The sequence below is a fragment of the Oncorhynchus mykiss genome, chromosome 30 (genome assembly GCF_057628025.1).
Source record: "Oncorhynchus mykiss isolate SJ-2025 chromosome 30, ASM5762802v1, whole genome shotgun sequence".
In the NCBI taxonomy this organism is placed as follows: Eukaryota; Metazoa; Chordata; class Actinopteri; order Salmoniformes; family Salmonidae; genus Oncorhynchus; species Oncorhynchus mykiss.
In genome coordinates, this window is record NC_143051.1 from 15,728,824 (window position 1) to 15,742,716 (window position 13,893).

At 43.0% G+C, this 13,893-nt stretch overlaps 1 protein-coding gene across 2 annotated transcripts; it reads right to left on the minus strand.

Annotated features, from left to right (window-relative positions):
* Positions 1 to 2,393: 2,393 nt before the first annotated feature.
* On the minus strand, positions 2,394 to 6,389 carry stmnd1 (stathmin domain containing 1). Of its 2 annotated transcripts, none has more exons than XM_036971643.2 (8): positions 6,283 to 6,389; positions 5,844 to 5,987; positions 5,623 to 5,702; positions 4,656 to 5,366; positions 4,189 to 4,327; positions 3,958 to 4,088; positions 3,462 to 3,593; positions 2,394 to 3,164 (listed from the first exon to the last, which is right to left on the minus strand). In XM_036971643.2, the coding sequence occupies exons 4-8, from the start codon at positions 4,722 to 4,724 to the stop codon at positions 2,829 to 2,831; spliced, it is 807 nt and encodes a 268-aa protein (XP_036827538.1). In that variant the 5' UTR covers positions 4,725 to 5,366; positions 5,623 to 5,702; positions 5,844 to 5,987; positions 6,283 to 6,389; the 3' UTR covers positions 2,394 to 2,828. The 2 variants fall into 2 exon arrangements, with proteins under 2 accessions (XP_036827538.1, XP_036827537.1); XM_036971642.2 differs by having other exon boundaries at positions 2,394 to 3,167.
* Positions 6,390 to 13,893: the final 7,504 nt, after the last annotated feature.

Genomic DNA, 13,893 nt, shown 5'->3' on the forward strand with positions numbered 1-13,893 from the left:
AATGCTATGTGAGTATGTAACTAACTAAATAAAAAATTGTGGAATCCATTACAAATTCCATTCAGCATTCCACTTCAAGTTCACCATCCTTGACTATCAGGATAGGCTTCCAACTTGATTAAACAAGGGAGCGTTAGGAGGATGGTCATGTTTAGAAAATGTAAAAGTAATACTTAACCTGACATGTGATCAGACCTTGTAATTTTGGGAACTGAGACTAGATTTTTCACCAGTTGAAAAACACAGCAAACCTGTCAACCATATAACACCCAAAAGGTAATGATGGGTCATTTGGGAACAGTCAAACTAAGGTCGCAAGGGCTTAGTTTGCAGAAGATCTAGGTGCTGCTGTAGGCCCTCCTTGGTTGGGGACAGAAGCACCAGATCATCAGCAAACAGGAGACTTTTGACTTCAGAGTTTAGTAGGGTGAGGCCGGGTGCTGCAGACTGTTCTAGTGCCCTCGCCAATTCATTGATATATTTGTTGAAGAGGGTGGGGCTTAAACTGCATCCCTGTCTCACCCCCTCGGCCCTGTGGAAATATTTTTTGTTTGTTTGTTTTTTTGCCAATTTTAACCACACACTTGTTTGTGTACATGGATTTTATAATGTTGTATGTTTTTCACCCCAACACCACTTTCCATCAATTTGTAGAGCATGCGAAATTGAGGCAAAAGCTTTTTTGAAACCAACATAGCATGATAAACTTTGCCTTTGTTTTGGTTGGTTTATGTTTGTTAGTTAGTGTTCTGTATGTTTTATAATACCATCAACCCCACAGGCCTTTTTGTGTTGCATGGTTTGTATTTTGTCCTGTAGTTCATTCAATGTAATTGAAGAATCCAGTGGGTTCTGGTAGTCTTTAATAGTTGATTCTAAAATTTGTATTTGATCATGTATATTTGTTATAAAGCCAAAAAGATTGGATACGTGGTTTATCCATACATCTCCATTTTGGATAGATAACTGTTTGTGTTGTTTGTTTAGAGTTTTCCAATTTTCCCAGAAGTTGTTTGATTCGGTGGATTCTTAAATTACATTGAGCTGATTTCTGATGTGCTGTTCCTTCTTTTTCTATGCTGTATTTCTGTATTATTTTAGTGATTCACCATAGTGAAGGCGTAGGCTCAGGTTTTCTCGGTCTCTGTTTTTGATTGGACAGGTTTCTCAATTTCTTTCTTTGGTTTATGCATTCTTCATCAAACCATTTGTCATTGTTGTTAATTTTCTTAGGTTATGTGCTTGAAATGTTTTAATTTGATAGGGAAGCTGAGAGGTCAAATATACTGTTTAGGTTTTCTACTGCCAAGTTTACACCTTCACTATTACAGTGAAACCTGTTGTCCAGGAAATTGTCTAGAAGGGATTGAATTTGTTGCCTAATTGGTTTTTGGTAGATTTCCACGCTATTTTCCTTCCTTCCAAAAAAAATGTTTACCACTTTTTCTACCCAATTGGTAGTTACAGTCTTGTCTCATCGCTACAACTCCAGTACGGACTCGGGAGAGGCAAAGGTTGAGAGCCGTGCATCCTCCGAAACACAACCCAACAAAGGCGCACTGCTTCTTTGACACAATATCCACTTAACCCTCAAGCCAGCCACACCAATGTGTCAGAGTACACCATGTCAGCGTGCACCGCCAATTTTGCACCGCCCCATGAGTCTCCCGGTCGTGGTCGGCTGCAACAGAGCCTGGACTCGAACCCAGAATCTCTAGTGGCACAGCTAGTACTGTGATTCAGTGACTTAGACCCCTGCGCCACTCGGGAGGCCATCTATAGTATTTCTTAATATTATTCAGTTCCTTTGGCTTTGATGCCTAATGATTGAGCATAACTCTGTTCAAGTAGTGTGATTTTGCTGTGATCTGATAGGGGTGTCAGAGGACAGACTGTGAATGCTCTAAGAGACTCTGGGTTGAGGTCAGTGATAAAGTAGTCTACAGTACTACTGCCAAGAGTGTGTACCTACCGTAGGAGTCCCCTCAAAGCCTACCATTGACTATGTACATATCCAGCATCCGACAGAGCTGCAGGAGTTGTGATCCATTTTTGTTGGTTATGTTGTCGTAGTTGTATCTAAGAGGGCATATGGGGGAGGGAATGCTGTCACCTCCAGGTAGGTGTTTGCCCCCCTGTGTGCTGAGGGTGTCGGGTTCTTGACTCTCTCTCTCATTTCAATTGCTTATTTACATTAGGGACAGATACAATGAATGTCCGACCATCCTATGCATTACACCACCACACAGAAGCTTACAATAATTCCCAGTGCTTGTCCCCAAATTAACATTAAAGTAATAAAACCTACTTTTTAGACACTATAGTGAAAACACCAAGATACTCTTACATATGATAATGACACCAAAGCCTTTCTGCAAGTGAACTATAATGAACAGTGCTGAAGAAGTCATTTAATTCCATGGAAACACCGCCATCTTGTGTCTAAAACAGCTTTCAACTCAACGTTCACCATTGGGGGGGTCCCTTTTTTAAATTAATGGAAAATAAATATCTTCATTATTTCAATTTCAAATAATAATATTGCCCACCTTTATACAGTATGATTTTGCATCGTAAAGTAAACCCTCAGAGATCTCTTCTCTTTATACCACGTACTTCAAACAAGTCTTAGAAACAGACTGTATGCACATACACTTGGCTCTTTTGTATACAAAAACACAAATAGACATCACTGATCTCTCTCTCCTTCACCTCACCTGCCCACTCTTCCTCTAATTCCCCCTGCACCATCTCTCTATGCTCTCCCTCTCCCTCCTTCTCAGACACACTGGGCTCCAATAGACAGATAAGGTGCTCCCAGCCAGGTGCTAGAATTGCTCCTCAGCTTGCTCAGTCTGTTGAAATGTGGAGTCATTCTCCATCTCAAGAGAGGCTGAGAGAAGCTGCCCACTGAGCCCACTTATGACTCCCTCTCCCCCGCCCTCCCTGACCCCTCCACTCCCTCCATCCCCTCCTCCTTGAGTCTGAGTTGGGTCTGGATCCAGTGGCTCCTGCTGGATCCCTCTTGGGCTGGGTGGCTTCTCAGGGGCATCAGGGGCGTGGAGGACCTCCACAGGGCTGACTATGTCCCCCTCTCCGGATGTTGATGCAGCTTCTGGGTCATGGACACCAGCTGATTTAGGCCTCAGGTTCATGTTCAGCTCCTCCTTGTTGAGATGAGAGAGAAAACAAATAAATATTCAAGATACACACACACACAGGTCATATTCAAGAAAACAGGTCACATTCAAGATACACACACAGGTCATATTCAAGGTACACAGGTCATATTCAAGATACACACACAGGTCATATTCAAGATACACACACAGGTCATATTCAAGATACACAAGTCATATTCAAGGCAGACATAGTTAAAGTTGGTCCCCATTTAACCTCCTAAACTCAGTTTTCCCTTATTCCCCTCACATTCATATTTTTCATGATTTCATAATCCTCACCTTCCGTTCCTCCTCCGCCTGTCTCATCCTCTCCTCCATGTCCACTTGGCTGGTGACAGACTGGTCCCTCTTGCCCTTCAGAGACTCCAGGTGAGGGGTAGGCCTACGTTTGGGTGTCTCTCTGTCATCAATCTGACCGTACACACACAGCAATTAAACCATGAGTTACACACTCCAACAACACATATTAGGTAAACACTCATATACTGTAGTTAATGTGTAAATAACTCATAAAATATAATCTCTTCAATACAGAGTGACTGTCATTGGTATATTGACATAGTCAATCAGTTCTGCACTCACTTCCATAAGATGACAGCAGTTTTATAAATAACCAGGAAACTAATCAAGAGACTATCCAACCAGGCCACAGTCTTATGATGACAAGAGATTATGGAACTCCTCCTCTCTCCTGATTCTGACGCCACCATAGAGGGTGAGACAACATGAAGCTACACTTTGCTTTGCCCCACCATTAGACCTGACCGGTACCCACCATGATGTTGTATGCCTCGCTGCTGGCCCTCTCCCTGGGCTGGGCGATGATGCCTTGGCTCAGAAGCTGTTCCAGGATCTCACTGGACCTGGGTCTCTCACCACTCTCCTGGGCCAGGCCAGGAATGTGGGCTGAGTGGGAGACACACACAAATAGGTCTCTGACGAGTACAAGATACACACACTCTCTCACACACACACCACCACACACACACACACACCGACCTCTTACCTGCCAGTGGTGATAGTTTCCTGGGTACAGCCCCCAGTAAGGTGGGAACCTCACCAGTGTCCAGGACCACTCCACTGTCTGTGGTTAACTTTGACACTGCAGAGTCGCCCCTACAGCCTTGTTTACTCACTGTGTCATCCTGTTGGGAGAATTACAACGTCAAACTCAAATGCATAGTGTCTTAGGTGTTTTGACAGGTGCAATAATACAAAGTGTATCATATTTATTTCTAGATCAAGTCACCAAATAGTTTGACTAAAAAGAAAGACTGCCACTAGGCTATCAGTAGGCCCCCGCAAATCAAATAAGGGAATCAATTGAGAGGAAAAGTGCTCTGACGCGCATCACGCCGGATGTGTGCCATTCCATTCCAAAAGTATTCTTTGCCTTCTGTATTACACATGTTCATAACATTGTGATTACAGTTTTTAAATAGGAATCGAAATTAGGAACTGCAGGCAGCGTACCTCTCCTCCGTCCAACTCGCTTGATCTCATGGGCTCGACCACAGTGAACCTGGAGCTGCCGCATCCCATATTTACTTTCAAGAGAACAGTGGTCGGCTAGAAGTTTTCTTTTTGATATACCATTAATAGAGCATTTGGCGGGATATTAACGCAAAAGGAACCTCTCAATCAGTCGCATTCCTTCACACTTTCCAAGATAGCGCGACCCATGTCGCCATGGACTCTCTGCGTTACCATGGGCCGTTGCTACAATAAATCTGACCTGGTTAAAGAGGTGACACCCCCTGGACAGTCAGTAGGTGTCCGGGTACACTCAATCAATTGTCCACCAAATAAGTCCAATTCCAAATGGTTTTAGGCTTGTAGTGGCCCCTGTGCAAGCAGGTTTTGGCTCCAACCCAATCTCTTGACTTGAAATTGAAAGCATAAACACAAGAAAAAATACGTTCACAAAATAAAAATGTGTAATATATGTTCTGTTATTGGTGTAACACACAACATAGATATATTATAGCTTGCATCAGCGACTTCAGCCATGCCCAGAGAGACAGGTGGCAACATTCTAATTCCCAAAGGTGCTGAGAGGAGAGAGCAGGGCCAGGGGTTCCTGTGCTGAAGTGTTGGCGGTGAATATGCGGAGCTCTTAGCCTCCAGGCTGTCCCCCAGGGTGAACAGGTTCATATGCACGGTCTCCAGGGTCTTCCTGTATATCTGGTTACAGATAGACAATACCCAGTTATCAAGCATTTAAATATGTTATGTTGTTGATATAGTCAAGATAACCTTTTTCCAAGACAAAAAAGGATCATGTCTTTCATACCCATAACCACAAGGAGGCAATATTGAGGTGTGTGTGGTGTTGCTGTCATAGAACAGTTAGGTGCCATATGTTCACACTGTTAGATCCAGAGAAGGTATGTTTTAGCAGATTCATTTGTCATCTTCACTACTGTGAGGGATAACTCACTGAGAGAGGAGGAGTTTCTTCTGCAGGCCAAAAGTGTTCTTCCTCAGGTTCTTGGTCTCCTGCAGAAGAGCAATGTGGGGCTGGAGGGGTAGCACTGGGTTAGGGCAGCCACACATACATACTGACAACAAACAATTAACATTGTATTGTTAACATGAAACTGTTATAGGATGAGAGAAGGCAGGTGACAGACAGACGCATAGATAGACAGACAGACAGACCTGGTCCATGCAGAGCTCGTAGTTGGCCCTCTGGGCCAGGATGTCCAGCCGGTTGTGAGCCAGCTGCCGCTCAGAGCCAGAGCTCATGATCGGTCTCTCCACCTTCTGCATATCCTTGACCAGGACCACCACTGTCTCCTTCACCTGGGGACAGGTTAAAAGGTCAGTTACAGGTCAGTCAACTTATCTCATTAGTATCACTATTCACCAAGCACAATGGCAATTGTGAATTGTTTACATTGATAAACTATGACTATTATTTTCTACAGTGTGTTTTGCATAATTCTTATGTAGAACTCTTTAGGTCTCTGTTAGGCTTACACAACGTTTCACAACAGTGTGAATGCTGTCAGAAATGCCAAGAGATCACAAGGCAGGTCGCAACTGGATGGCAGATGAGTGAGCAACATGGCTAGGACCAGGACAGCTGAACACTAACCTTCTGTTTCTCCCACTCTAGGGCATCCCTGGTGGCGCTCAGCTCATTCAGCCTCTTCCTCAGGCCGAAGACAGTGGCACAGCGCTGGGTCTCCAGAGCCTTCATCAATATAGGAATGACACAGACATATATTTGCCAAACATAAACAGTCTGTACCAGTCTTTCTGTCAATCTCTTGCCAAATAAGACACTGATATAGCGTTGAATGCAGTTCATGTACATACAGTCAACATAAGGAGGAGCATACAAAACTATGTTCCAGCCTGTACTATACCTTGGAGATTCCCACGAAAGTAAGAGCAGTCCAGGACCAGTTTCTCTGCTGTCTGCTTCAGTTTTTTGCAGTAAGCAACCACTGATCATAGGTCAGAGTTCTGGGAAAGAGGATGGAGAGAGGGTTTATCATATAAATCGCTAAAGTAGTGAAACTTTCCGGCTTTTCGTTTCCCCTCCAACTAGACTAAAAAGTTTTAGGTAGGACAATATGACCCGAGGGACAGATGTTCATGCTCATTGATTGATTGATCTATTGATTGATTAAATCACCCCTTGACGATGTGGCAAGGCTGGTACTTGTAGCCCAGGTTGGGCAACTGGAGGTCAAAGGTCAGACAGTGTTCGTTGAGCTTCACAGCTTGTCCCTTGTCCATGTGGTGGGACATCATTGGGTGAGCACGTCCTTCAGAGAGCTACAGGTAGAGTGAGGACATAATGCATTCAAATACAGTCAGATCAGGTGAACAATTTGCAGATACAATGGCTGCATTTACACAAGCAGGCAATAATTTGAAAAAATATCATAGTTGGGCTGTCTGTGTAAATACAGCAATAGATAGCAATCTAGGTATGCCTATGGAACCGATTTGAAACAGTTGAGATAAAGACTTTACAATCGGCAAATAATTCATTAATGTCATTGGAATACTTGCAAAAAAATGAGACAAGCATTGGTGCGTTTTACTATCCAAGACTCAGCAGCCTATGGGCCCTGGTCAAAAGTAGTGTACTAAATAGGGAATAGGGGGCCAGTCTCTGACCAGAGGTTGTCCAGGACCAGGTGGATCTTCTGCTGAATCAGGTGGATGATCTCCTCAGCCAGCTCCACCTCCAGCTTCAGCTCAGCATCCACTTCATCATCTGTAGACCAGATTCCCTATTCTACATGATCACCAATCACCTGGTACTACACAACACATTGAAATCTGAACACCGCACACTCCCTCAGCACCTGCCTGTACAAGACCTTCTCCAGCAGACAGCGCTCAGCGATCGCCTTCACCTGGAAACACCCAACAACCATGAAGTCAGTTTAAATCCCACACATGACAAGAGAGGGTCATTTACAGTCATGGAGGGTGAGCAGCAACATTTAGAATGTCCCGAGTCATGGGAATGTAGTATCTGTGGACCAGATTCCCTATTCTACATGATCACCAATCACCTGGTTCTACACAACACTTGGTTGCATCTCTATGCCTGTGTTTAGACAGGCAGACAGTGTCTCCTCGTCTGTTCTAAAGGTATCAAGGGCAGTGCAGTGTGTCTCGAGTGTCCCAACTGTTCTCCCTAACCCTGCATACACCCTGAATCCACTCTACCTTCACTAAGGCAGCCATCTCCTGATCTACTCTTGCAATGCTACCAGCTGATTGTCTCTGCCAGTGCCCTAGCTCCTCTACGCGGTAGGTCAGGTGGTTCTTCGTGCTCCAGCGGATCTAAGCCAGGGGAAGGAGTGGACATTGCATTCCTGGATCTGATGTTTTGTCAGCACAACCCTCCGACCTGAGATTTCACCCCCAGATTGTGAGGTGTGCAAGGATTTATTCCAATACACTGAAAAGAGAGCAGTAGGGTTCCTCTAAAATAGCTGGGGGTCACAACGTGCCACAATGTGTTACCTGAGTGGTAGCATCTCCACGTGCGCAGTGAAGATCCTGGTTGATCTGATAGGTTAAGGGCCTCTGCAGCTCAGACCTATTGCTGACCAGATTGCTGTTGAAGGACCAATCTGGTTGGGTGTACCTGGGGTAAGGCTTCAGAAAACTTGATTTCATGCCTGTAGATCTCCTACAAAACAGGGAAGAATTAATAGAGTATATAATATCTTTCATTTTTCAAATTCTGACAAATAGACCATTATTGACTTGTAGAAGGTTTCAGTTTTAAGCAGTTTTCTGTATTTTTTGTGTGATTTGGACCAAGACTGGCTTCAAAATATCCACTAAAGTGAAATAATACCTTATTATCCATCTGAGATTTCACAGTCAGTGCCTAAAATGATAAGTAGCCTTCACTAACAAGAGAATACATCAAACAACTAAAATAAATCACTTACTACATTATTCATTTAAAATTATGAAAATTATAGAGGTATAAAGCAAAGAGCTTGAAAGTTGAGTAGCTTGTTAGCGAAGACAAAAGTGAAATGTGTCAAACTTCGAAACTCTTCAGAAACACTTGGAACCCTCAGTTGAAACACTTCCATTTCTGACATCACAGTAAACATCTTGTAGAATGTTTAAAACAGAATTCAAAACAACATCAAGAACACACCCATTGACCTTTAACGTTTAAACCTGTTAACCCTTTCAGGGCCCTATTGAGCACACCGCCATGTAGTTAACATATTTACGTATTTGCAGTAATAATCAGGAATTCTGTCAGCAATGTAGAGTAGAGGCATTTAGCACACAACGTTTATGTTAAAATCTCACAGACTATAACCATGCCCATTATACTTCTCTACCAAGCAAAAAGGCAGTAACTGCTCATAACGTGGAACTGAGAAAAATTGGTTAAACAGTAATCATGTTGCAGTTACTGCTAACATGACACCCATTTTCTCCAAAACACAATACAATAGAGGCAGTATACTAATCCACATGATTAAGCATGTATTTAATGTAACAAAAATTACATGAACTAATTTTCAACCAAATTAGCAATTATTGCCTTTTTGTTTGGTAGGGCAGTATAGTACTTTGTAAAAGCAACAATTAGGCTAAATATTGGATTAATAAAACTTGAAAACAATGCATTCATGAGACAAAAGGGACCCACTAAATCAGATTGAGTATTTTACATGTGTTAATACCTGTGTTAAAATCTATTTAATATTTCTCTGTTTTTGGTACGATGTACCCAATGACTAATGAAAACTTGCTATGTCCTCATTGTGATTTTACAGACGTGTTTCATACGTCTTATTTCTATATTTTTGTAATATTTATGAAATGCATATTGATATACACTGCTCAAAAAAATAAAGGGAACACTAAAATAACACATCCTAGATCTGAATGAATGAAATATTCTTATTAAATACTTTTTTCTTTACATAGTTGAATGTGCTGACAACAAAATCACACAAAAATGATCAATGGAAATCAAATTTATCAACCCATGGAGGTCTGGATTTGGAGTCACACTCAAAATTAAAGTGGAAAACCACACTACAGGTTGATCCAACTTTGATGTAATGTCCTTAAAACAAGTCAAAATGAGGCTCAGTAGTGTGTGTGGCCTCCACGTGCCTGTATGACCTCCCTACAATGCCTGGGCATGCTCCTGATGAGGTGGCGGATGGTCTCCTGAGGGATCTCCTCCCAGACCTGGACTAAAGCATCCTCCAACTCCTGGACAGTCTGTGGTGCAACATGGCGTTGGTGGGTGGAGCGAGACATGATGTCCCAGATGTGCTCAACTGGATTCAGGTCTGGGGAACGGGCGGGCCAGTCCATAGCATCAACGCCTTCCTCTTGCAGGAACTGCTGACACACATGAGGTCTAGCATTGTCTTGCATTAGGAGGAACCCAGGGCCAACCGCACCAGCATATGGTCTCACAAGGGGTCTGAGGATCTCATCTCGGTACCTAATGGCAGTCAGGCTACCTCTGGTGAGCACATGGAGGGCTGTGCGGCCCCCCAAAGAAATGCCACCCCACACCATGACTGACCCACCCCCAAACCGGTCATGCTGGAGGATGTTGCAGGCAGCAAAACGTTCCGCACGGCGTCTCCAGACTGTCACATCTGTCACGTGCTCAGTGTGAACCTGCTTTCATCTGTGAAGAGCACAGGGCGCCAGTGGCGAATTTACCAATCTTGGTGTTCTCTGGCAAATGCCAAACGTCCTGCACGGTGTTGGGCTGTAAGCCCAACCCCCACCTGTGGACGTCGGGCCCTCATACCATCCTCATGGAGTCTGTTTCTGACCGTTTGAGCAGACACATGCACATTTGTGGCCTGCTGGAGGTCATTTTGCAGGGCTCTGGCAGTGCTCCCCCTGCTTCTCCTTGCACAAAGGCGGAGGTAGCGGTCCTGCTGCTGGGTTGTTGCCCTCCTACGGCCTCCTCCACGTCTCCTGATGTACTGGCCTGTCTCCTGGTAGCGCCTCCATGCTCTGGACACTACGCTGACAGACACAGCAAACCTTCTTGCCACAGCTCGCATTGATGTGCCATCCTGGATGAGCTGCACTACCTGAGCCACTTGTCTGGGTTGTAGACTCCGTCTCATGCTACCACTAGAGTGAAAGCACCGCCAGCATTCAAAAGTGACCAAAACATCAGCCAGGAAGCATAGGAACTGAGAAGTGGTCTGTGGTCACCACCTGCAGAACCACTCCTTTATTGGGGGTGTCTTGCTAATTGCCTATAATTTCCACCTGTTGTCTATTCCATTTGCACAACAGCATGTGCAATTCATTGTCAATCAGTGTTGCTTCCTAAGTGGACAGTTTGATTTCACAGAAGTGTGATTGACTTGGAGTTACATTGTGTTGTTTAAGTGTTCCCTTTATTTTTTTTATGCAGTGTATTTGGGAGCACTTATTAATTTTTCCCTTTAACCCCATTCGGTGTGTAGAACGGATGTGGGAGGGGCTAGGTATACATAAGGGTGCAAATGTTAAAAAATTCACAAAGGCTCTGACAAAGGCAGTGAGGCTGAATACGTAAGCTTATTAAATATCAGTGATACTACCAAGAGCAGTGTGCGGTTTCCTTTTTTCTTCATCTTGTTCAATTGTTGCCATGCACCTGCAAATCAGATTGCTCAGATGTGCGAGTGCCTTTTGAATTTTTTAACATGTGTTAATACCTACCAAAAACAGAGATTTACACATGATCAAAACTTCACACCAAGGTAAGCCTACACAAAACACAGCCTTGATTTTAAGTGTTTCTAAAATCCCCTGTGGGAAACCAGGGGATGTATCTGTACTTTACTGTACTTTACCATTTATATTTGACAACTTTTACTTTACTATATTTCTAAAGAAAATAAAATTTACTTTTTACTCCATACATTTTCCCTGACACCTAAAAGTACTTGTTACATTTTGAATGCTTAGCAGGACAGGAAAAGGATCCAATCCACACAATTATCAAGAGAAAATCCCTGGTCATCCCTACACTCTCTGATCTGGCAGACTCACTCACATGCTTCGTTTGTAAATAATGTCATTGTTGGAGTGTGCCCCTGGCATTCCATAAATAAAAAAACCAAGAAAATGGCACCATCTGGTTTGCTTAATATAAGGAATATTAAAATATTTGTACTTAACCTTTGATACTTTAGTATATTTAAAACCAAATATTTTTAGACTTTTCCTCAAGTAGTATTTTACTGGGTGACTTTCACTTGAGTGTCACGACTTCCACCGATGTCGGTTCTTCTCCTTATTCGGGCAGCGCTCGGCGGTCGACGTCGCCGTTCTTCTAGCCATCGCCGATCCACTTTTCATTTTCCATTGGTTTTGTCTTTGTTTCCCACACACCTGGTTTTCATTTTCCAATAACTGGGGCCTGTTGCACAAAACTAGGATAAGGGATTAAGCCAGGATATCTTGGTGATCCTGGCTCAATTGATCCGTAATCCGGTTGCACTAAAGATGGATAGGGGGCAGGAGGATATGTTATGGTATAAATTACCATGGAGATTTATTCTGTGGAGCTAGCCTGCTCCAGACCAGGCTAAATTCCAGGATCTATTTAATCTCATCCCTAATGTCAGTCAGCAGTCACCACAAATGGAAACCAATAGTTATTTCACTGCTCACTATACATTGTTATCACATATAACTAGACCCACTGTTATTTAAACGTTTGTGATCATTAATTTCAATGATTTTGGATAAAAAATGATTTTTAGATGATGTTGCTATCATTAGATAATTTACAGTTTCCCATAGACTATAAGGCTATATATAAAATGCTAGAATATTAGGGCCACAGAGGGGAAAAAAACACAAGTCATAATATTGTAACCAGTTGTTTTAAAGGAGGACAGTTGTTAAAATGACAGATGTGGGGCATTTCGTGAAATTGTACTTCAGTATGGTTTCATAAACAAAGACATGCTGATGTGCCAGAATATTAAGTATCACATTGTCATAAGTATCAAAACTGTAAAAACAATATGTAGCTTTTCTGCAGAAAGAACCAGCCTCATAAATTTATGACTTTATCCTTTTTCTTCAGTGTGGCCCTAGTACTCTGTCATATAAACAAATACACATTCCATATGAATATAAAAACACAATGTGTAACATTATGTTCCTTTATTGAATAAGGACAAAACAAAGCAGGTAAACCATCAGCTCCTTTCAAAACTGAAGTCACAGTGACTCTACAAGATGGAAAGCACAGAATCTAAGCATATTATACAAAATGATACATATACAGACCTTTGAATGTGTATAACACACCCTGCATGTCTGCACACTAAAATAAATGCAGGACAAATCCATACACATCAACTGAACAGACAAATGAATGGATGCAGTAGCCTCCCTGCAGCCTTGTATTACACACAGTATACCGCACAAACATCATAAGAGGCCAAATTCGTCAAAAAACGAACCCAAAAAAACCCAAATTCCTCTGCCACCGCAGGACATATTTAACCAAAATTGAAAGCACACATACTAACTAAAATAATTCAACACATATTGGTCCCTCAGCAGCCGACCACTGTCGTCATCAGGGAAGATTGCCGGATTGTCCCAGTCCATGGCTGGTGGCACTCTGGGGGCCCTCTCCTTCCTCAGGCAGGCCACATTGTGAAGGACAGCACAAGCCACAGTAATATCACATGCCCTAACAGGGCTGACCCTTAATTTGTGAAGGCAGTGAAAGCGTGCCTTCAGGAGGCCAAAGGTCATTTCAACTCTGGCCCTGGTCCTGGCATGGGCATGGTTGTAGGCCTGCTGTGCTTCCTGGGGGTCTGTGAAAGGTGTCAGGAGAAAAGGCTGGCAGCCATACCCCCTGTCTCCCAGCAACACACCAGAGAATTCACCTGTCAACACAAAATCTCATCATTACTACCTCATAAACACAGTGATATTCTTGACACAGCCATGATGGTTATAAATAGGGGTTGTGTGGCTTACCTTGTGATAGGCACTGATAGATTTCAGAGGCCCGAAAGATTCTGGAGTCATGGACTGAGCCAGGCCATTTTGCCACAACATTGCTGATCACACAGTCAGCATTGCAGACCATCTGAAATCATAAGATGAGGAATATTACACCAATCAATGCACATCACTGGCAATGCAGAGTGTTCGTCAATGGACAATATCAAAAAGTTATGTTCACCTGAACATT